Here is a 24,404-nt window from a genome sequence, read left to right on the forward strand (position 1 = left end):
AATGGGGAGAGGGGAATGGGGAGAGGGGAATGGGGAGAGGGGAATGGGGAGAGGGGAATGGGGAGAGGGGAATGGGGAGAGGGGAATGGGGAGGGGAGAGGGGAATGGGGAGAGGGGAACGAGAGAGGGGAATGGGGAGAGGGAATGGAGAGAGGGGAGAGAGGGGAATGGGGAGAGGGGAATGGGGAGAGGGGAGAGGGGAGAGGGGAATGGGGAGAGGGGAATTCGAGAGAGGGGAATGGGGAGAGGGAATGGAGAGAGGGGAATGGGGAGAGGGGAATGGGGAGAGGGGAATGGAGAGAGGGGAATGGAGAATGGAGAGAGGGGAATGGGGAGAGGAAATGGGGAGAGGGGAATGGAGAGAGGGGAGAGAGGGGAATGGGGAGAGGGGAATGGAGAGAGGGGAGAGAGGGGAATGGGGAGAGGGGAGAGAGGGGAATGGGGAGAGAGTGGAATGGGGAGAGGGGAATGGAGAGAGGGATATGGGGAGAGGGAAATGGGGAGAGGGAAATGGGGAATGGAGAGAGGGGAATGGAGAGAGGGGAATGAGGAGAGGGGAATGGGGAGAGGGGAATGGGGAGAGGGGAATGGAGAGAGGGGAATGGGGGAATGGAGAGAGGGGAATGGAGAGAGGGGAATGGGGAATGGAGAGAGGAGAATGGAGAGAGGGGAATGGGGAATGGAGAGAGGGGAATGGGGAGAGGGGAATGGGGAATGGAGAGAGGGGAATGGAGAGAGGGGAATGGGGAATGGAGAGAGGGGAATGGGGAATGGAGAGAGTGGAATGGAGAATGGAGAGAGGGGAATGGGGAGAGGGGAATGGGGAGAGGAGAATGGACAGCTTGTGTCTGCTGACAGGTCGGAGTGTGTTTGGATGTTTGGGTTGATAATTTGAGGAATATAAATTGAGCCAATTCATTATGGGTACCTTTCCTTTACCAGATGCCACCTCAGTTTTAGTTTAGGTGAAGACCGAAGGTTATAACAACAACTTCTTACAGCTTTAGAATATAAAGAAAACACACTGTATTACACATTACTCATCTATTGGGGGATTAATACATATGTTAATATGCATTTTTGATGTATATTTTTCAATTTACAGTGATTCATAGGGAACAACAATCTGCCTGAGTCAACCAGGCCCACCATATGCACAGGCGTTGTCATAAAGAATACAGGTATATGACACAGACCACTATTGTATCCAATAGAACCAGCATGGGCTGGACAGAGCATCAGACAGATATGCCCCCAAGGCTTGGATACCCAGTGACAATGAGAGGTCCCCCAATATGGTGGACCAACGTCCATTTTAAAGGACGTTTTTTATAAATCTCATTTAAACATTTCAAAGCTAACCTGGAAAAAGAAAGGTTAGACAGAGGTGAAACATCAAATGCATTTTTCACCCCATCTGTTATGGTTAGCTTAACATAGGCTAGTCTGAAAAGGAATGGTTTGCCGAAGCAAGCATAATATGCAGCATGTTCAAATGAGCTACCAAAATGTGGTGAAAAGCAGCAAGCAGGTGTAGGACTAAACATTGGCTATGGTTAAGGTGATATCTCAGCAACTCACTGTACTGAGGGGTTGTGGGTAGTATTGCAGCAAAAGGGTAGTTTGTGTTCCTTTGTATTTACATACTGTAGCTTCAATATTACTAACTCTACGCATACAAAGATATCAATTCTAAATCCAATTTCCAAGCAAGTATAAACTTATCGAAATATTGAAATATTTTAGAGGAGATGAGATAGTGGTATGGTAGCTAGAATCTACATACTTTTGTTTTATAACCAGTACCTTAACAGATATTCAGCCAAGTGTATCAGTACCAGCCTTTAATAACCATTATCTCCCTCTTTCTAAGTCTGTCTGCCTCTCTCCAGTATGAACACACACACTCACACACTTCCTGATAACATCTCAAATAATATTTGAATAAAGGGACAGTGCAATTACGTTTAAAAAAAACCATAGAGATGAGAAATCGCTCATGGGTACAATTTCAATTATTCAGAGAATACATTTCGGTTGTGCGCAGCAGTCATTAGACAGACTTATTGTATAATCAATATTCTCTGTAGTGTGCCATAAATATTTGACACCCAGTAAGCGTTCCCTCACTCCTTGAACTCCCGAGGTTAGCGGTGTGTGTCTGGTATGGCAGTCATGTAGGACATGCCATAACTGCCTGCAGAGAGGACATGATCTTCCTCCCAGCCTGCATCCTCTAGCAAACCTCACATGACCAGACGCCTCTCCTATGCCACGGTGACACCGTAAAAACTGCCGCTTTGCTGCCAGCCAGAACTCCCCTGCCCAAACGAGCTTAGACAATCAATTTCCCGTGGCTTTGCTGGGATGGATGCAGAGACGAGACACTGCAGTTTATCACAATGCGGCAGTAGTATCATTTAACTGATAGCGCCTGACACAAAATGGAGGTCAGATGGATGGTTGTTTGTGATTTCAATGTCTCGCCACATCCCAGCATTCTGCGCTGTGCCGGTACAGAGGATGATCTGATGACCCCAACAGGATATTATACCCTGAATCCTCAGACTACCAGTAGAATGATCCTTTCAGATTTCCTGTTTACTGGGTAATATTCAATCATGTAACATGGAATGAAATCCAATCTGTCAGCTAAATGTTTTAAATAAATGGGTTGTTCATCGTACAGTATTCTGTAAACCTGTCCTCTAACAAGCACATTCTAGATACAGAGTGTCCTCCATCCATTAAAATGGTAATTCCATGGCTCCAAGGAGAGGGTAGGTCACAAACCCAACCCTTTAAACCACAGCATGCCCCAACTCCCTCAAAGTGCTTCAGAGTAAGAGGATACTTGAGTTATCAAACCCATTCAGACAAATGGATTTATACGATTGTTGTATATTAACTCCTGGTCAGTGATGTTCCCTCCATGCTATCGGTATGTTATTTTTCCATCTTTTTCTGGTTGCCTCTCCACCTCCATCAGACACATCTTGACTTCACCACATCCTGCAGGTCAGACGGAAGCTAGGCTGGATCAATCAGGAAAGTAATCTGGGACACCTCGCCCGCCTGCCTCCACCAACATCGATTCGCATCTACTTTGCCAAATAGATTTTTTTCTCCTCTTCTCTGTGTGACTCAGAATAATACATGTTTATATTTTTTTTATTTCACCTTTATTTAACCAGGTAGGCAAGTTGAGAACAAGTTCTCATTTACAACTGCACGGAATTCTTCATTTAACTTTGCTTCACTTTTTTCCCTTATGACGTCCACTGTTTCATTGAATCGATGGAACCTTCCCAGAACCCCCAGCATGCCTCAACCCCCTCACAGTGCACTCCACACTTCCTAGGGTCAAAGGTCAGGAGATGATAAGGCAGCCCGTCACTTTTAATTGCAGATGCGGAGGTGAGCATCAAAATCCAGCTCTTTAAATATCTACTCTAATCTCAGACTACTTTGGAGACGTCAGTCCTACATTTTGATGAATTCCCTATTTTATTGTCCAACTGTAGATTCTTATATAAATCCCAGAATATATCCTCAAAACAAACGTAAACTATTCACTGGTTATACAATAAATATGATGTGAGTGTATCCAAGGTCTGCTTTCTTGAAGGTCATGCCTGACATTCTTTGACCATGGGCTAAATCTCAGATAGACAGCTATCTTCGTCTGTCTGCGTAACTCCACTTCTTCTGGAAGCACCATGTGCACCAAACGGACTTCTCACGCTAACTCACTGGCTGTTAAAGCTTTCTGCTAGCACCTGAAATCACCCTCTCCTTCTCCCAACTCTGATCATAATGGAAAATACAATTTATCTTTTTTTTTTTTTTAAGCCAATGCTAAAGCAGAAGTAAATGTCAGCCAGACTATGTTCAGGAAACGTACCATTTTAAACAAAATACCACTTAATAACCACTAGAAGGGAAAGGTTGGGAGAGCCTGAAAGTTTTTCTTACGCAACTGAATTGTAATTAGGCCTGAATTCAATCAAAATGTAATCTAGTTTCTCTGTAGTGCACTTTCTTCTTTATTGTTTTCATGGTATTGGAGTAGTAAACGGTCTTAGTCAAGAAAATGAGCAGCCCATGAATAGAGACCGTCGGTACCTACACAGGCTGCAGTCCCCTGCCACAGCCAAACCCAAGGTGGACTAAAGCCATTTGTACATCGGCTAAATCCCAACTCTGCACCAATGCATGGAAGCAGAAAATTGGTGAGCATCTTGATTCTGAGATGACACTTCAATTTATGTGGCTTCACTGACCTGTGTTATCCTTCCCCTCCCCTGCAGTAGTGTGAGAATTCCTGGCCACCTGCCTGGCAGCTTGGCCATACCCTGTACCTAGAACCCTGCATGTTTGGCCCCAGCCCTGGGCCCAGGGGACTTTGGAGGTCTTGTCCATGAGCCAGCATGGGGACAGACGATGTGATCTCTGCAGGCTGCCAAAGGCCTGCTGGAACTGAACTCTGAACACAGTGGTCCACTCAGAGGGCCTCACAGCCTCATCACTGACTAAATCATCAATACTACATGCAGCGGACTAATCATACTGCTCATATGAATGATCCCTTAATAGGTTATTAAGTCTTCACGACAGATTATGTGATGTCATTTCAAATAGTTTAACTAAAGCAGATAGTAACTCAGAACACATATTCTAGAGAGAGAGAGAAAATGAGAAATTCTGTCAGTCTGTATCACCCGATGTCATCTTACCCCAGTCCTAAGGCTGATTCCCAACGACAGGGCCAATACACTGTCACCCCTCACAGCACACACGCACGGCACTCTATCGCTACTACATCCGTGATTGGACCCTCATCTACACGAGTGGGATACTTCTGAATTAAGGTGACATTGCCTTTGGAGGACAAGGAAAGCTACCTTTGACTACAGTACAATGCAACCTTGGTTTGTATTAGTTTGCATTTCAAGCGAAACCTCATTTTATTCTCGAGGTTGTTTTTAGCCAGTGTAGAAGCCATGCACGGTTCCACTGCATCAGCACCAGGTGTCGTGAGGACGTCTCTACAGGTAGCTGGCAGGCAGCCATGTTCCTGATCAAGCATCCTCTCATCTCCTTGCTAACTAAGTAAGGTCTAAAATAGAAATAATATGTAAAAACCTCAGCCTAGTCGTAATGAAATATTTAAATGTTTTAGTTCAAATTAGAACAAACTAATGTACTTGGGACTCTAGTTCATCAAACCTTTGAGCATGCCTAAAGACCTTCCCCTGATTGTACTTTTAATTAATGCCGATTTGAAGCTAGGATGAGTCATATTTGCTCAGATAAAACAGGTATTTAAAGATGTACAAATAGCCTGTAGGTAAAAGACCAGAAAAGAAGATGCAGCAGGGCAAAGCCTTGTCTACCTGCCTGTAAGACAAAGAGGGAGAGGAAGAGTCTCAGGCACGCACGCACGCACGCACACACACACACACACACACACACACACACACACACACACACACACACACACACACACACACACACACACATTAGGAGCAAGACTCCTCCTAATCTAATCTAATCTAATCACTGCCTCTGATCTCTTTAAAAAAAAAATTAACCTTTATTTAACTAGGCAAGTCAGTTTAGAACAAATTCTTATTTACAATGACGGCCTACCCCAGCCAAACCTTCCCCTAACGCAGACGACACTGGGCCTATTGTGTGCCACCCTGTGGAACTCCGAACCACGGTCAGTTGTAATACAGCCCAGGATCAAACCAGGGTCTGTAGTGACATCTCTAGCACTGAGATTCAGTGCCTTAGACCGCTGCACCATTCTGCTTCCCCCTCCGCTGCTTCTCAGGCTGCCTGTGTGTGTGTGTCTCCAACGACCAGAATGTGAGACAGTTAGAGACCGTTGAGACAGTTAGTTAATACATAGAGCAGGAGAGACATCGGATTCATTAGAATACCCTTGTATGACAGTTTAATGTACATTTCTGTATTAGTATCCATTATTTTATGGATCTATCTATGTGCAATACATTTCATCATACTGGTACCTATCATACAAGTAGTGCAAACTCTATTACGCATCTAAACAGTAGTATTCCACTAAAACAGGTATATCTGTGAAACTAACCCTCTAATTATTAGTAATATTATATACTAACTTGGAGCATATTAGGTCATTAGAAAATTGGAAACAGATTGAAATATTTTAGGTCCAATAAAAATCGACTCCGTGTAGATTCGAAAAGGGTTCCATCATAGCTTCTGCTGCAGCAAGAAGACAAAAAGCCTAAATGTATACTCACAGCTAAAAGATTACCCCTCCTGCATATCAACTAAACCATAAAATGTGGCATGCATTCAAAATAGAAGATTAATCTCCTTCTGCCGTGGTACAGTGTAATTGAAAATGCCCACAGGAGACTATCTATGTTAATATAGTATGTGCCATGGAAAATTCTGAAACAGAGTTTTATTTCAATAGCATGCCGGGGAGACATGTATTTGGAAGATAGTAGATCACATCTATCTCTCCGGATCCCAACTTGCCGGTTCTATTTATTGCTTCCTATGTTTATCTGTCTTTATAGATATCTGCAGTACAATTCCTATTTCCATCTAGTTTGAGGAGAACATGTTACAGTTGATATGAAGGGAATAGGCATATACAGGATGAATCCCTTTCCTAAATATCTACTCTACTGGCAGTGATCAAATCTCACGGCCCTCATGCTTGCCTCAGCTGTTGATGGAGATAGTAACATAAAGGTATGAGCCATATTCCTATTCATTCTTGAATACCTTTAGGTAGTAAAGCTTTCCACATGTTCTTAGTAGGGAGTTAAGGAAGCTACTGTCAGTTCTACAGTCATGACCCCTTGTCAGTGGGTGCTCTGTCCTCTACTGGTCTGTTGGAAGGATGACCTTGAAACATCCTTTAACGTCACAGTACGAGGCCACTTTACTTGGCAACGTTGAACAATGAGACAGAGCAACTGCTAGCGTCACCAGGCCTGCTGCTGCCTCAGCTGCTGCTGCTATCTTTTCTCCTTTTCCTGGGATGCAAAATGGAGATCAGAGGAGTGTGCAGTTTGTGCACAGTCTCAGGAGAAACTGCCACTCAAACGCAAACGTCTGTATGAATACCAAAACACATGGAATACAGAGGATGAAGAAAGAGAACCGTAGAAATAAGGAAATCAGGGTTCTACTTCCATCTATGAATGAACAGAGATGTAGATAGGATATATGAATATATATTCCCTGATTTTCCTTTAGAATATTTACTCAGAAAAGCAGGAGCAAAAAAACAACAAGAACATGACCCTGTGTTTGCTACCGGGTTGTGTGCGCTAAGAATTTGCAGCTGATTATTGTCTGTCTGTGGCAATTTGAATTTCCGCCAAAGGAATTAGTCTTGTATTATTAAAGCATTTTCCCCTCACAGCTGAATTCCTTCGCCTCTGTAGAAGCCTATTACATTTTTTAATAAACCATTTTCTTGATATTCATGTATGTTTAGTCTTCGAACAAAAGGCATTTTTAAGAACGAAGCCATATAATTGAGACAATGGTTCAGAGCGGCTTATTCAAATAGGCATTAGCTCATTACTTCTTGCTGTTTTGGGTATAGGCTAAGGTATGTTGAAAAGGAGTAAATACATTCACTAGAAAATGTTTGTGTGTTTTTTGCTATTGCATTAGTATTATTAATACCGCCAAAACATTTATAGGGACACACTTAATTCACTGCTTTCAAATTCATAGTATTATCAATAAAACAAACTGCTTTTTAAAATAAATTATACACAAGCGACATTTATGGCATAAGTTGGAAGTTGAAATGCAAATCTACAAAGCTAATTTTCTACTTGCATCCATATATATGCGACTTATCATCCTGCTTTAAATCTCACTCCAACTGACTTACTATAGATCCCCTTCAGGGCATAAATAATCTAAACATGCAATTATCTAACAACCGTCACTTTGATTCAGATACTCCCATGTTAGTGACTACGCCTGACCACAAGCAGGCAGGCAGCAGATAGATAGCATGAGACGATTGAGTGGACACAAACATGAGCGTGTCATTTCTGCTGGGAGTTGCATGTGAATGTCCATCCACAGCTGTGACTAATTACCCACGCTGCTCAGGGACTGGAGACTCAGTCCAAGTCCTCTCCCAGAGGCACCTCAGCATGTCAACAGCAACAACACCATACCATCTCACACAAAACATTGGAGAGCTGCAGGGCGTTTATGGGTGATTTGTCCACATCTGGCTATTCAACGGTTTCTACGGTACGATTTAGTTGCTATGTAAGGGTGAGGCTTGGGGTCAGTTATATTACTGTAATTAATGGTTAGATGCCTCTATGATAGGCATGGTACTGAACATTGATATCATGTATTGACTACAGATGGGTAGAAACTGCCCTGTGGAGTAACGGAGAAGTATTCCACTGTCCGTTTCAGTCAGCCTTACTCCTCTCTTAATTTGACTAATAGTAACCTTTTACTGCAGTGGGCTAAATCAGGGTCACACAGAGTGTTTATTGGTAGTCTTAAACAACCCACTTTGAAACAAAAGTATGCACCTCACACACATGATTATGGGCTTAAAAAAAGAAGACTCCAGTACCATGTCAGATATAGAGTTGAAATGTATTCCATTTTGAGTTTGCATCCAAATATTACACTTAATATACATCACAGAAGACTGAAACATAACAAAACCCTTTGACATAGAAACACCGGCAATTTGGCTGTTGTTTTAAAATAATGTTGATTAACGATGATATTATGAAAAAAATGTATAGCATTCCATCCATGAGGCCACTAGAGGGCGATTTGGTCGTTTGACTGCAGGAAAGGGGTCTGGCTCTAATTTGCAATGTCCATCTACATCTGTACACTTGTCAGTTTTACTTGATCTTAGCTCTAAAGAACAACTGCATCAGCAAAGCATAGGAGAAAAGAAATACATGAACTAACAGACAGCCATGACAAAACAGATATTTGAAATGGTTTAGCAGTTTGTTATTTGTAACTATCATGTAATCCTTTCAAATACTTGTTTTACACATGTAACAACGGTAACCATGATATTTAATACCTGATTGGATAGATGGAAACAGCACTCAGCGAGTTGAACTTTGCCTGTTCATGTTTAATTGTAGTACAGTATTCTCAAGAGCACAGATTCTAAGGCGGAGCAAGAGAAGCTAATTTAATCACCACAAATCATCTCCACTGTTGTTCGGCTGACCCTCTACAAGCTTTAATACTCTTCTAACACCCACACGTATATCTCCTTCAACCATGACTTGATTCAGGTATAAATCATTATTTCTTCCAGGTGGACCTTGCCTCGCCTAGATCCTATCTTTGACTGAACTCGAGGCAATACAGGTCAGTTTTATAATGACTTCTCTTCACAACAATGGACACCTAACCAAAGAGAACACAACCTGGTTTTATAAAATATTCTTTACCCTCTCTCCCACTCAGAATCTGAGAGCCCTGTTGACACGCCACTGTGTGTGTTAGCACCGTACAGTCAAGCGCAAACTCTCCTACCTTCAGGGTCACACTCCCCACAGCTCTTTTCTCACCTCTCTACCCCAGTTCTCCCAATCGGAGGTCAGCAAAGTTAACAAGGGGTATGCTATGTAGGGGGGGGGGAGCTTCGGGCCTAAGCAAGCCTAAGAGCAGGGTGGAATTAAGATGAAATTAAATCACAGATCACAAAATTAAAAACTTGACGACTTGGTTTGAAGCACTAAAAGTACAAAACCAAATACTTAATGTATTTCAACAGTATTTTCTCATTTTTATGACTTAAAACACTGTTCAAGACATAAAACAAGCAGTTGCACCGGCAAAACGGAAGAAATTGAATAATAGAAGACATACGCAGATTAACATTAGTGTTCTTGCTGACAAAAGCACACTAATTATTACCCTGTATTTTTGCCAATTGTAAGGAATGAGAATTGTTCTACTGACTTATATTAGCTATTGTGAAAGATTAAATATGTTCAACAGATATGTGAAAAATGTGAGGTGGTCATTCCTTCGAGGCAAAAATACTGAACGGATTGTGTATTTGGGCCTATTTGTTTTTATTATTGTTCATTGAGATACGTTAAATATACTACCAAAAGTGGGTTTTGTTTAATTCAGGGCCCTAGAGATTGTTTGTTGTTTTGAAGCTAATTTCCTGCAATTCTACATAGTGTAACATTCTACATAGTGTAACATGACTCATGACATCTTTTGCGTAGGCTATTTAATTATAATTACATATCATATTTAATATAATATGTATAGGGAAAATAAAGCCTAGACTATTTTCACAAATGTTATTTCACTAACAAATATGTCAAATATGTAATTTAATCATGTTAGTTACAAATATTTTCAATTGATAGCAACAGAGTCAGTCACACATTAGATACTTCTATAAGGATGAGAATTGGATGTTCATGAATGTGTCTATAAATTCCTGTTTGTCACGTGAACTAATTGAGATGGTGGTTGCCTAACTCAGAATAAAGTCCTGTTGAGCTTCGTATGCTGTCTCATTTCCAGGTCTTATCTTTCATATAGCTGATGTTCCACTCCCATGGCGCGTACCACTTCCAAAGTATTATTTTTCTTTTTTCTTTTCTTTAGAAGGTCGTAACTCAGCCTCATAATGCCATAGAGACGAATCAAAAATGTGCATCGGAGTCGCGTCTTTCTTGTGGAACGTAGAGCTTGTTTCTATCCTAAAGCGCCGTTATATATCGCTTTTTTACCTTTTTCCCCCCTAACAAGGCATACCCCCTCGATTTCAGCACTGCCTACACCCCTCTGTGCCATGCTCACCTGCTCACAAAACCCTACTTCATATTCATCTGATCAACTCGACTTATTAGCATTGATATATAAGCTTGATACTGAACAGTAGACTGCACCGTGGGTGTTGTAGCTCTGCTGGAAGACAGTAGTAGTCTAGCTCTGACTGTGGTGACACTGCCCAGTGCTTGAGCCCCACTGACAGACAGCAGGGTGCTGCTCAACGAGGAGCATGCTCAGTTCCACACCATAAATACGGGATATCTCCCCCTATCTCTCTCTCTCTCTCTCTCTCTATCCTTCCTCCTCCTCCTTTAGCACTGAGTTACTGGCATGTCCCTCCATCAATACGCTACAGCGAGCAGTTAGGGAGACAGGATACTATCACTGTCACCATGGTTGGGAATTGCGTTCTTTTCAATTAGCATTTTGATTGCACGGGAATAGCCCACACACAAACAATCATATATTCACTTCCAAAAATGAATAATGCTTCCCACATTCAAGATGCTAATACAGAAGCTGGCAAATTCCCTTTATAACAGGGACAACATTTTAAAATCAGTATAAAGCCATATTAACATTTTATGAAACGTATTATTAACAGCATACAATAAGAGAACGTTTGATATGGATACGGGAATTTAGAGATCAGGGAAGATAGCCTCTTTGTGTACGCAGAAAGATAGGTTTAAAAAAAGTTAGTCAGCCCTGCCATGTTGTTTTTGATGGATGAGAATTAAAGTGAGTCCCTGGCAGGCACTGCCTCCAACCAGTTGAGGAACAGCCTGGGGAAGCAGTCACTCTGAGCCTTTAGTCAACAATGGACACACAAACAAACACATCCACCATGCAGCACAGACAAGCGCTACCAGCAGCATCAGAGGCAGAAGCAGAGGAGACACAGGCGAAAACCCTGTCTAAGTGAAGGGAAATGTACACCAGTGCAGGCATGCGCATTACAGAGCCACTCACACACACACTCTATTTCTCTCTGATACACTACACATTTACAAATGCAAGCTCACGACTGTAGTCCTACATTACATACACTGTCAAACATTACAAAAATAAAACCCACCAAAATGTGCACTATAATGCTTTGTATAGATACATAAATATACCAAGTATTATCTACTATTTACAATGCACGACATGATAAAGAGATTTAATGCAAGAAAAATATCAGACTTAAAACCACACAATGTACTGTACATTTGCTGTGTGCAGCTAACATGAACAGTTATCTAAGACTTGTGCAAAGCGATACCCATCGCCTTCTCCCAAAACTGGATGAACAACACCCCATTAACTGTTAGGGAAGGAAGGCACACTGAGTGAGGCATGGTGCTACTGCTACTGCTGCAGGCTGTCGGATGGATGCAAGGGCACAATGAGCGGCTGGCAGGCTGCAGCCTCCTTACCATTTTAAACCCATTCCACTCCATTTGTGAGCCGGCAGACGTTTTCTCTCCCCAGCGCCTGAGCAAATTTCCCCCTGACTTGGAGCTCTCTTTTTCTTTCTTTCTCTCTTAGTGGTGGTCAGACAGTAGGCGGCTTGTGAAAGCAGGCATCCCCTTCTTCCAGAGACGCTGGGTGAGAATGCAAAAGGCTTCAGCGTGAGCTGTGGGCTGCAGTCCCCTCCCCTGTCTCCTCCTCATCTGTGAGGTCAGAGCTCCCCTCTCTCTGGAAGGGTGTGCCGCAGCTTTCTCACTGGCTCCTGCGCCTGTCTGTCCAGCACTCTCCTCCACAAAGTTAACATCTTCACTCTGGCAACCTCGCCGATTTAAGGAGCGTTTGTCAATGAAAAGCTTTTTGGTACCAAGAAAAGCTTTTCGGTACCAGCAAAGCAATCAATCACTGCTAAGATCTTTGCTTGATTGAGTGCAAAGAGTGATTGTGCCAGTGGCGCAGGCAGAAATCCGTTGATGGCAGGGCCAGAAAAAATGTAGGCGGGCCAAAATGTGGGCACTCAAATCATCATTAAATTATCAAAAAAGCATAGCCTACCCTATACCCTACTGTAATTGATTGCACACAACAAACCATCTAACGTGATTTTGCATTACAGATCAAATAGTCTTGTATGCCTACGTAAATCCACAACTCTTGTATTTAACATGCGACTCACATAGACCTACACATAATAAACCATTTTAGTATTTTACATTTACATTTTAGTCATTTAGCAGACGCTCTTATCCAGAGCGACTTACAGTAGTGAATGCATACATTTCATACATGTTTTTTTTCTTCCCGTTCTGGTCCCCCGTGGGAATCGAACCCACAACCCTTTATTTTATTAATAGACTATAAGACTAGAACATAATGCCCTAATATAACAGTAACGATCACAATAGGCATCCATAGCCTTTATAGACAAGAACAGCGGTCACCAACCTTTCTTAGTCGAGATCACTTTATGATTAACAATGCAAGCCGAATGCAATTCTCTGCTCGGAACGAGAGATCAAGTGCTCCTACAATATATTGTGTGATATCAACTACATTATCAATAGCATATAGGGCCTAACTATAGTGCATGGGCGGGGAACACAGGGTAAAGTTATATTTCCAATTAATCCAAAAAATTACTGGAAATAAGTTTTGTTTCATGCATTTTCCTATTTTCATATATAATAAGAGAGGTCTGATTTTCTCCATGTAGGCCTTCCCCTTATTATAAATAACGTAGTGTCCCTTATATTTCAAAACTCGAGTCTCAAGCTAGGCTACATGATAACACTGGTAATGGGTCAGTTGCTGTAGCCAATTACTTGCGAGGTACATCGGAGCATAAATTGAAATAACTTGTTTTTTTTATTTCACTGGACTGATGGTGACGTCTCATCGGAGGGTGGGAGAGAGTGCGAGTCGAAGTGGTGAAGCGTTTTTCGTGATTTCTAAAAGTGTTGAATAAAAACAGCGTTGTAGTGTTGATCATTGTCTCTGAATGTACTGGAACTGTCTTTAAGACCCTCGCTTAGATCAATGCAATACATTTGATTTGAATTATTTCTTTTATTTTTTATTTCACCTTTATTTAACCAGGTAAGCTAGTTGAGAACAAGTTCTCATTTACAACTGCGACCTGGCCAAGATAAAGCAAAGCAGTGCGACACAAACAACAACACAGAGTTACACATGGAATAAACATACATACAGTCAATAACACAATAGAGAAAGTCTATATACAGTGTGTGCAAATGCAGTAGGATAAGGGGGGTAAGGCAATAAATAGGCCATAGTGGCAAAATTATTACAATTTAGCAATTAAACACTGGGGTGATAGATGTGCAGAAGATGAGTGTGCAAGTAGCGGTACTGGGGTGCAAAGGAGCAAAATAAATAACATAAATAACAATATGGTGATGAGGTAGTTGGATGGGTTATTTACAGATGGGCTATTTTCCGGTTGCAGTGATCTGTGAGCTGCTCTGACAGCTGGTGCTTAAAGCTAGAGTGAAGTATCCAGCTTCAGTAAGTTTTGCTGTTCGTTCCAGTCATTGGCAGCAGAGAACTGGAAGGAAAGGCGGCTGAAGGAGGAATTGGCTTTGGGGGTGACCAGTGAAATATACCTGCTGGAGCGCGTGCTACGGGTGGGTGCTGCTATGGTGACCAGTGAGCTGAGATAAGGCGGGGCTTTACCTAGCAACGACTTATAGATGACCTGGAGCCAATGGGTTTGGCGGCGGATATGAAGCGAGGGCCAGCCAACGAGAGCATACAGGTCGGAGTGGTGGGTAGTATATGGGGCTTTGGTGACAAAACAGATGGCACTGTGATAGACTGCATCCAATTTGCTGAGTAGAGTGTTGGAGGCTATTTTGTAAATGACATCGCCCAAAGTCAAGGATCGGTAGGATATTCAGTTTTACTAGGGTATGTTTGGCAGCATGAGTGAAGGATGCTTTGTTGCAAAATAGGAAGGCGATTCTAGATTTAATTTTGGATTGGAAATGCTTAATGTGGGTCTGGAAGGAGAGTTTCCAGTCTAACCAGACACCTAGGTATTTGTAGCTGTCCACATATTCTAAGTCAGAACCGTCCAGAGTAGTGATGCTGGACGGGTGGGTAGGTGCGGGCAGAGATCAGTTGAAGAGCATGCATTTAGTTTTACTAGCATTTAAGAGCAGTTGGAGGCCACGGAAGGAGAGTTGTATGGCATTGAAGCTCGTCTGGAGGTTAGTTAACACAGTGTCCAAAGCAGGGACAGAAGTATACAGAATGGTGTCGTCTGTGTTGAGGTGGATCAGAGAATCTCCAGTAGCAACCAGCAATGACTGATATAGAATGACTGATATAGAGGGGGACTGGAGGCCCTTTATGGTGAAAACTTGGCAAATGCTCCAACATCCTCTTCTATACACGGTCTCTTGACATTTTTTTACAGAGCTTTGTTTGGCCATTAAGTTTTTGCTAGCCAAGCTGGCTAGTCTGTCTTAGCTAGCTAGCTAACGGTGAGTAGCCTACACACTGTAGCCTAGCCTACACAGCGATAGCTACAGTTTACTGCACATGGTATCAGTGCAAACTGACACGAGCCAGAACCTGCTCATTATTTTGAAATTGATAAGGATTTTTTATATTTTTGATGTTTTTTCCCCCAGCATATAATCAAGCATAATTCAAATGCATTGCATAAGCCTAAATTAAATAGATTTTATATATAGCACTAGATTGTATGTAAGATGTCCCCTGAAAGGCATTGCCAAATAAAATGTGTTATTATTATTATTGTCAATATACACACAGTTTAATAGGTACACCACTCCATTCACAAAAATGGTTTGCTCCTATAGACCGCAGCTTGCTATATAAAGCAGGCAGACAGGCATTCGAGGCATTCAGTTACTGTTCAATTGAATGTTATAATGGGTAAAACAAGGGGCCTCCCGAGTGGCGCAGTGGTCTAAGGCACTTCATAGTAATGCTAGCTGTGTCACTAGAGATCCTGGTTCGAGTCCAGGTTCTGTCGCAGCCAGCTGCGACTGGGAGACCCATGGGGCGGCACACATTTGGCCCAGCGTCGTCTGGGTTAGGCAAGGGTTTTGCCGGCAGGGATGTTTTTGTCCCATCATGCACTAGTGACTCCTGTGGCGGGCCGGGTGCAATGCGTGCTGACACGGTCGCCGGGTGTACGGTGTTTCCTCCAACACATTGGTGCGGCTGGCTTTTCCCACCTCCTAACTACTGCTTGCTATGAATTCTATCTGATGTTGTATGCATGTTTAGGCCAGTGTTTGACTTGGACTGAAATATACTGAACAAAAATATAAACACAACATGCAACAATTTCAACAATTTTACTGAGTTACAGTTCATATAAGGAAATCAGTCAATTGAAATAAATTAATTAAATCTATGGGTTTCACATGACTGAGCAGGGGTGCAGCCATGGGAGGGTCTGGGAGGGCATAGACTCACCCACTTGGGAGCCAGGACCTGCCAATCAGAATGAGTTTTTCCCCACAAAAGGGCTTTATTACAGACAGAAATACTCCTCAGTTTCATTAGCTGTCTGGGTGGCTGGTCTCAGACGATCCTGCAGGTGAAGAAGTCAGATGTGGAGGACATAGGCTGGCGTGGTTACAAGTGATCTGAGATTGTGAGTCCGGTTGGACGTAAGGCCAAATTCTCTCAAAACAACGTTGGAGGCATCTTATGGTAGAGAAATGAACATTCAATTTTCTGGCAACAGCTCTGGTGGACAATCCTGCAGTCAGCATGCCAATTGCACAATCCCTAAAAACTTGACATCTGTGGCATTGTGTTGTGTGACAAAACTGCACAATTTAGAGGGGCCTTTTATTGTCCCCAGCACAAGGTGCACCTGTGTAATGATCATGCTGTTGAATCAGCTTCTTGATATGCCACACCTGTCAGGTAGATGGATTATCTTGGCAAAGGAGAAATGCTCACTAACAGGGATGTAAACAAATTTGTGCACAAAATTTGAGAGAAATACACTTTTGTGCATATGGAACATTTCTGGGATCTTTTATTTCAGCTCATGAAACATGGGACCAACACTTTACATGTTGCGTTTATATTTGTGTTCAATATAGATGCCGTTACTCATTTTAGGTGAAGGTACCGTTTATATTTAGGTGCAGGAGCTCCTCAATTCTTTTGAGCTAATATTCTATAGGAGGTGCAGGAACTCAAGCAGAAGAACATTTGAGGTGCCGGTACTCAGTTCCGGTGAGCTCCTGCCCAAGTCAAGTACTGTGATTAGGTAAAAATACAAATGATGTCCCGCTGGGAACACTGACAAGTAGAGCAAAAAATATATCGATTTTTTTTGTGGCTCAATCTGATTGGGTGGGTCTGCCTCCCCAGTGGGTGGGCCTGCGCTCCACCCAGGGCCACCCCTGCCTACGCCCCTGGATTCTACCCTCAGGCACTACAGGATGCCTGAACAACACTATGTATATAAATTTGCTATACTGCATGCATGTTAAAACCTGCAAATATACACTAGTTATATACATTGATACATGCTCATATGTGTTGCATGTATCTTGCTTATTCAAAGGAAAATCCAGTTAAAATGTAGATAATTTACAAAACACAATTCATTTTGCAGTTCACCCACATAATCACAAATTCACCAACACATGTTTACTAAATAATAGATTGGGCTTGGCTTATCAGACACAAGCTACTGATATGAAATACTCACATCAAAAATGTACATTTCACACACAGATGTACCGACGCACGGACACACACCTGCAGGAGCATCACGACTATGAACAACAAAGCGCCAAAAAATGGGATAGCTCGGATTAAAACGCAAACCGAAGTTTATCACCTGGCTAGAAGCTACTGCTGCGGAGGTGCAATAATGTAGGTGGTGACACAAAGCAGTTTATAAAATGTAGACAAATAATAACCTAAGCTAGACAGAGCCTATAAAACAGATGCGCTTAGCATAGGCTAAATTGTTCCCTACTCACCATGACCATTCTTGTTTAGGGTTGAGCAGGATAAAGCGAAAGGGGAGATGCAAGTGCTTAGTCTTCCTGTGGTTAAATAAAATCGGTTGCTATCGAGAGTCGATCCTCGTTCCGGGGAGCGCGTGGTCCCAAGGACAATCGGATAGATAAGGCGCGTGTGAGTGGATGAATGAGCTTGCCGCGTGTCGGAGGCTGAGAGCCGTGGGTGGAAATCTCGTTGTTTCTCTTCGGGAACGTCGGAGGAAATAAACGGTCCCAAAAAAAGAAAGCGAAAAAACTAAAAGGAGAAGTCTTCACTGAAACGAAACAGCTAGTGCAAGCAGCTATTTTTCCTACAACCGATTTATGGGTTATTCAGTCTGTCGGGTGTAGAATCTCATTGGCTGCGATAGAGCAAGGAAGGGGTGGTGCGCTAGTGGATGAGAGTGTTGGAGGAGGGCTAGAGCGAGAAGGGGAACGGCTGGGGGCGATGCTACCAACGTAAGGTGCGATTGATATTATGCACTACAGCATCGACAGTGTTGATTTGACCTCCAAATCACCAAGCGAAGACCAATATAATTGACAACTGTAACATAGAGCAAGATAACCAATAACCAGCTCGCACTACCACATAAGGTGTGACGAGGTATTGTTGCCTACATGGATGGAGACATACCACCATCATCATTGTATAGAGAAGTAGCTTAATTGTTCCTCTTCGTGACATTGCACAGTCGTCTATCTGGCCTTTTGATGTTGGTGATGATGTTGTTCATCACCCACCTCTCCACTCTATCTCGCACCCTCCTGTCTTTTCTGTGAGCTTCAATCACCTGTGCTCCCCTTCACAGCTGCACGCAAGCATCATAAATAATTAACATGAGGCCCCTCAGCTCCATCCTCTGACAAAACCCATTTCAGCGCTGTGGTTGTAGTGCTCTGGTGGGGGGTCTTTTGTACCTGTATAGGAAGAGATGCATAACATCCCATACCTATAAGCCTACTACTGAAGTCCTCTCAATTGTACCCTGCACAAGCTAAGGCATGCCACATCTCATAAACATGAACTTCAGTAATGCCAGCTGACCTACAATGCAGCCTTTGCATTATAAGAATGCCTCCTTAAATGCATTCGATTTTGCCTCCAACACACAGAGGTGTGATTCGAAGAATACAACAATTCAAAACAATTGTTAGGATCTTTTACAATGTTAAAATAACAATGCATCTTCCATACAGCATTTTAGATGCAATAACAATGCATATTTGACAGTATCTCATATACCTTATATATGTTGAAACCCAGCAGCCACATCCCATTGGGGCAAGTCTGTTTTGATTAGAATAGCTTTGGGTATGAGAGAGCAGCAGTGACCAGAGAGGCCATAACATAGGAAGCAGATATACACTAGCTGGCCCCAGACTCAGAGACAAGGAGAGCAAGCACCTGCGACAAGGAGAGCAAGCACCTGCATACTCTAATTTACTTAGTTGTCATGACACAATATATTACTGTTTGCTTTGTGGTTGTTTTGGTACGGCCCAATGTTTTGTTACAGCATGTGCCTAGCAGCAGTAAGCCTATTTTATCCATTGTTCAACACTGCGTCATTACAGTACATTGTTTTATTCCAGACATCAGAGACAGAGAGACATATAGCTGGTCCTCTCGTTCACATGCTGGTTTTTATTCAATTAGGAGGAGGCTCTCATGGCAGGCAGACTAACTTGAGTAAGTCCATTAACCTCCAGCTGAATGAGCACTGATAGGAAATCCCACAGTGCTCTTGACAGCCTACAAAACACTGCAGCACTGTTAAACTAATCCATAATTTGCCCCAAACATTTTCAGGAGTTTTTTTGATGTGGATGTGGGCTCGGAATGACTCAGCTGTTAATTTCTCAATATGTAAAGTGGGCCTATAGTACGGATGTAACAATGTATGTATTTTCTTTATGAATGCATGCTTTACATTCAGTTCAGTATATCTGCAAGGTATATGTTTGCACTGTATTTATATTCGTATATGTACAGTAGCATATTGACAATGAGAAGAGACCAATGCATTGGTCAGCTTTCACAGGGCACAGAATTTGCCCGCAGTTGCATGCATTGAATAAAAAAGCGAGAGACTGAGCTTTGAAGGTCTCCAATCTCTCCACTACACCTCTGGCCCCTCCACCTCACTGAGTATTAAAGCCATGCACAGCAATATGCTTGAAATACTAATGAGCGTTAAAGCCATGGCTAAAGCATCGCCAACCTCAATTAGGAATCAACAGGACTTGGGTGTTTCCTGAATGGATGTGTTTGCTGGAGTTGTTTTAATAAGGTGTGGTATCTTCTTCCGCCCCTTACTGCCAGGGACAACACAGATACCACCTGCCTTTTGTTTGGGGTGCGTTCTGGTACAATGCTTCTCAGTCTAGAAACCTGCAATGAATACCAGACCTGTTTTTTCTATCACTTTTATTATTCTGACTTGACCTTTTTGAATTCATTGCATTCTGTGCAAGCTTGGGAAATAATTCTCTGCTTCACTGACTTTAATATTCTCTCTGGTACCATGTTTTTATTACCACCTTTTAATTCTTGGCTGTAAATAATAGAACATAACACAGATGAATAACAATCATTTTTCTTTTTGATTGCAGTCAACTTTAACTATTGGATGAATAGGTACGCAGTTAAGAAGAGTTCCAGGAAGCAGAAGATTCTTATCTATGGACAACATCCTCAAATACTTCAATAGAGTTTTCTTAATGGGATTTCATTTGAGCAATCCATATCCTCTTCTGTACTTGCTTTCTTTTACCAAATTGTTTTCCTACGTTCTTTTAATGAATAGAAAGTGATGAAAGTGAATGGGGTCTTAAAGCAGTGTTACATTTGGCTCTCTCCTGCCTTGTGTTGTCAGATGGGGAGGTTGGCTGCCTGCTGGGAGATTTCAGATCTAGTCACTGGAGTTGCTGGGCAGGAAGGTTTGCCTCCGTGGGCTTTGGCTCTCCGTACACACTGTGTGTGTTTTGGGGGATTTTGTAAAATATTGCATAAAAATTATTTGGAATTTAGCTTTAGCCTTATGTACTGGACGGGCTAATGTATTTTGACTAAAGACTATGATAGCTATTTTCAGGAAAGTATTTGTTCATTTTTTTTATTTTTCTTAACTTTTTCAAGTGAAAAGCTTTACTGGCTCTAACCCAGGAGGATTTCCAACGATGCAGTCAGCAATGTAAAGCCCATCTCATTGATTGTCTCTGCCTGGATAGGTCCTGACACTCTCTCTCACCCACCCTCCTGAAGTACCTATGACCTGATGCACCGATTGCTGTAGCCCCAATTATAGAGCCCCACCGGCATGGCTCCTGCCTCTGCTGAAAGCCTGCTAATTTTGACACCAGAATCTGGCTAATTGTCATGGCCTGCGCCTGCTCTCTCGTGCCCTCCCTACTTATCCAAAACCCCTCCCTCTCAAAAGCGCTCCACGGATTAACATCCAGTGAATGTTTTTTTCTGCTGATGAAAATTGAGACCCGTCCTTAATGCTGACTTGAATTTCAACTAAGAATTTTAAGGATTTCCACTGCTGACTGCACACATACACACTGTGTGGGTGATCTCTCTCTCTCTCTCTCTCTCTCTCTCTCTCTCTCTCTCTCTCACACACACGCACACACACACGCGAATACACAATTTGATATTACACTTAGATGTAACACCATTGTAAGATAATATCTCTTCTGTATGTAGCTAGTATGAAAGTAGATATGCAGCAGACAGTCTTATAGAATCAACTTAATCTAAATCAGAGCAATCTAACCGTTAGATGCAGTGTATTCGCACCCTTCTCATGTTTCACTCTGAATAATCACAAGTTTATTTAAAAGTAGCAAAGTGTTGGTGTCACCTGAAATGTGTGAAGTGTGTAAAAAACTGTTAACATTTTAAGAAGTTTTAATTTGCCACGCTCAGTAAATATACATGTAATCTTCTGTGAACATGTATTTTGAATAAACACAATATAGATTTTTCAGATTATGTTACATTCATCCATGGGCTCATCTGCCAGTATTTTACTCCGTGCCATATTTGAAGTTTCACTGATTGATATGTTTTTATGAATATATGTATTAAGTTATCTGAAATTCCCTTTGATTTTACAGAACAATAAAAAAGTTATCTGTCATGAAATGGTAACTTTCACAATATGGTTTGTTTGAATGACCACCAGACAACCAGGTCAGTGAAAGGTCAACGGCCATTGATTAGCATGTCACACAGGGCCTGTAGTTAGATCATTTTAGCTTTGTTAACAGCAGGCCTCGCCTCTCCCAGCTCACCTCTGTATTTCCTATTAGGGACACTAACCGGATTGGAAGTGTCATCCCCTGCTTGCTTTTATAGCCCATTTGTGCCTGATCTGGCAGAGAAAGAGAGACCTCCAAAAAATGATGTTCATCATGCACTTTCCATGGAACTGAGCCTATCATGGAAAAATCCCAGTACAGTATGTCCCTGACTCCCTCATAAACAAACAGACTATTCTTTATGACACCCAGGTTTGTCTTCTCAGGAGCTTATTTGGAGGAGCTTATTTGGCTCTCTTTGATTTGCCCTTGAACAATCCATTTACTTCCTGTATAGAAGTTTTGGCAGCACCTGGCCGTGCAACTCAGATTGATTATCATCACTTCTCTGGCGTAAGTCCATTCTCCACCCATAACAATCAACAAATTGGTGTCAGACCTTTTGTCTTGATACAGAGTGACAAACTCAGCATTGCTTACTCCGAGACATCAGGCATCAATTACAAATCTGCATTTAGCCGAGGACAGCAGTAGTTGTCTTTCGGGACTGGCTTCTGTTATTTTTTATGTTTAAGATGACTGACAAGCATTCTGCCAAATCCTTACTCAGCTCCTTAAACCGCAGGAGAAACATTTCTCCTGTAAATACCTATCTTTCCATGTCATTGGAAATGAATCACGGCCATTTCAACTCATGCTCATGTCACCACCTAAGAGAAACTTCTCAACAAGACATTAATTCTTCATGGCGACTTCAGGACAAGGCTGTGCTATATTTGTCACAGGCGTTTGTCATTCCCTTGAACTCAAATCCATTTTATATAGATGGAGCAATTGAGAAGTGGCATGGCTTATCTAACTGCGTAAGCTATTCCTGTCTATGGGACAGAATGTGACAGGAGAAAACCACATACTGCATGTATGGAGAGATGGCCACCTTTATCACAAAATGCAGTACTAAGACAGTTATTACAATTCAATAGCGGTCGTAGAAGCAGTGGCTGCGCCAAAGGAAAGTGTTTCATAAATACTGAACCCAGCAAGGGAGCCTAGATCTGAAGTATAATTAAACAAATACCATGGTAGAATAAGCATATGTACATATAACTACCTTTGTTTGCGAGCAAGGACTGAGGCTCCCATAACCTTTAACAGAAATGAGAGAGCTGTAAAATTGCACAGAGGGGTTTCCATGGTTGACATGTATTCTAGCACGGAGGGTTTCAGTCACAGCAGGAGACTTTGGATTACAGTCCATTTGGATTACAGAGGTGTTGCCACTTGATAAATGACATTCAACCGCAACAATACTTTGCCTGCTCCCCTTGTCATTACCAGTGTTGTCCCTCATCGTTATTGGCGTCTGTGTTGCCACTATGAGTGGTGAGTGCTGCCATGGTGGTGTAGTGGTTGGCTGTGGGGCGGCCTGCTCTGTGTTTGATCCCAGTCGGGGTACCTCCATGCTCTGAGGGTGACCGCTGCGGTCCATCTGGCTGGGGCTTTAATCAGCACCTCCCCTCAGAGAGGGGATGCATTCTCCTGCCTGGCCCCATCCCTTCGCTGTGCTGCCAGCCTGCCTCAGAGCACTAGAGCCCTCCTAACATGCTAACACTGGACATTTCATCTTTCTAAATGTCACTTCATGGTTTACTGCTCCTTCTTAATAAGATGCTAGTAGGAAAGCGAGTGCACAATGCTACTCTGCCATATTTTAGTTTAACAGCATATATGCTTGGCGAATAGCTTTATCTCATGTGTGTTGTATTAGCTGTTTATTTTTGTTGATCAATGTAACATTTTCTGTTTAGGTAGGCATAGATTTATGCTTGACAAAATGCAATGCATTAATAAAGTATGTTGTGTTTCTCCCTGCCCTTGACCACTGTAGCTATGAAAGGAATGAATGCAGTGTTCTGTGTTCCGTCCATCTCTCTTTTTTTACCCCCTCCCCTCTGCACCCTCAGGAGGAAATAGAACGAGATAGGGAGAGTAAAGAAATCAAGAATGGAGAGAGCAGCAAAGAAGGATACCTTAAGGAATAATTACCATACATAAATATGCTTTTCTCCTGCTGTAAATTGTGCTATTTTAGTCTTGTCACTGATGTCCTAGCCATCTAAACCTGAATGCTGCTGTTAGAAAGGATTCATTATTAATGGCTTGGAAAACTAGTGGGGATGATGCTTTCCCAGGGCTGTGAAGAGAACCGCTATGTCTCTAAGGAAGTAATGCCTGGCCTCGCAGGTCTCCCTCAGTAATGCACTCATGTCAGGCACATATCATTTATTCATGACAACAGCCGTCACTTTTATAGCT

General features: G+C 42.3%; 1 protein-coding gene across 9 annotated transcripts in view; it reads right to left on the reverse strand.

Annotated features, from left to right (window-relative positions):
• The window catches only part of LOC106584331 (ELAV-like protein 4), an 80,926-nt gene that overhangs the window by 49,050 nt on the left and 7,472 nt on the right, over positions 1–24,404 (reverse strand). Inside the window, exon 1 of one of the 9 annotated variants that reach the window (XM_014169505.2) lies at positions 17,796–18,187. The exons of 6 other annotated variants lie outside the window; for them this stretch is intronic. In XM_014169505.2, the coding sequence (XP_014024980.1) occupies positions 17,796–17,804 (9 nt within the window). In that variant the 5' untranslated portion in view covers positions 17,805–18,187. Of the gene's footprint in view, positions 1–12,257; positions 12,440–17,795; positions 18,188–24,404 lie in introns of those variants that run through there. 2 more of the 9 variants (XM_014169504.2, XM_014169503.2) reach the window with 2 other exon arrangements.

The sequence above is a fragment of the Salmo salar genome, chromosome ssa23 (assembly GCF_905237065.1).
Source record: "Salmo salar chromosome ssa23, Ssal_v3.1, whole genome shotgun sequence".
NCBI classification, from domain to species: Eukaryota; Metazoa; Chordata; class Actinopteri; order Salmoniformes; family Salmonidae; genus Salmo; species Salmo salar.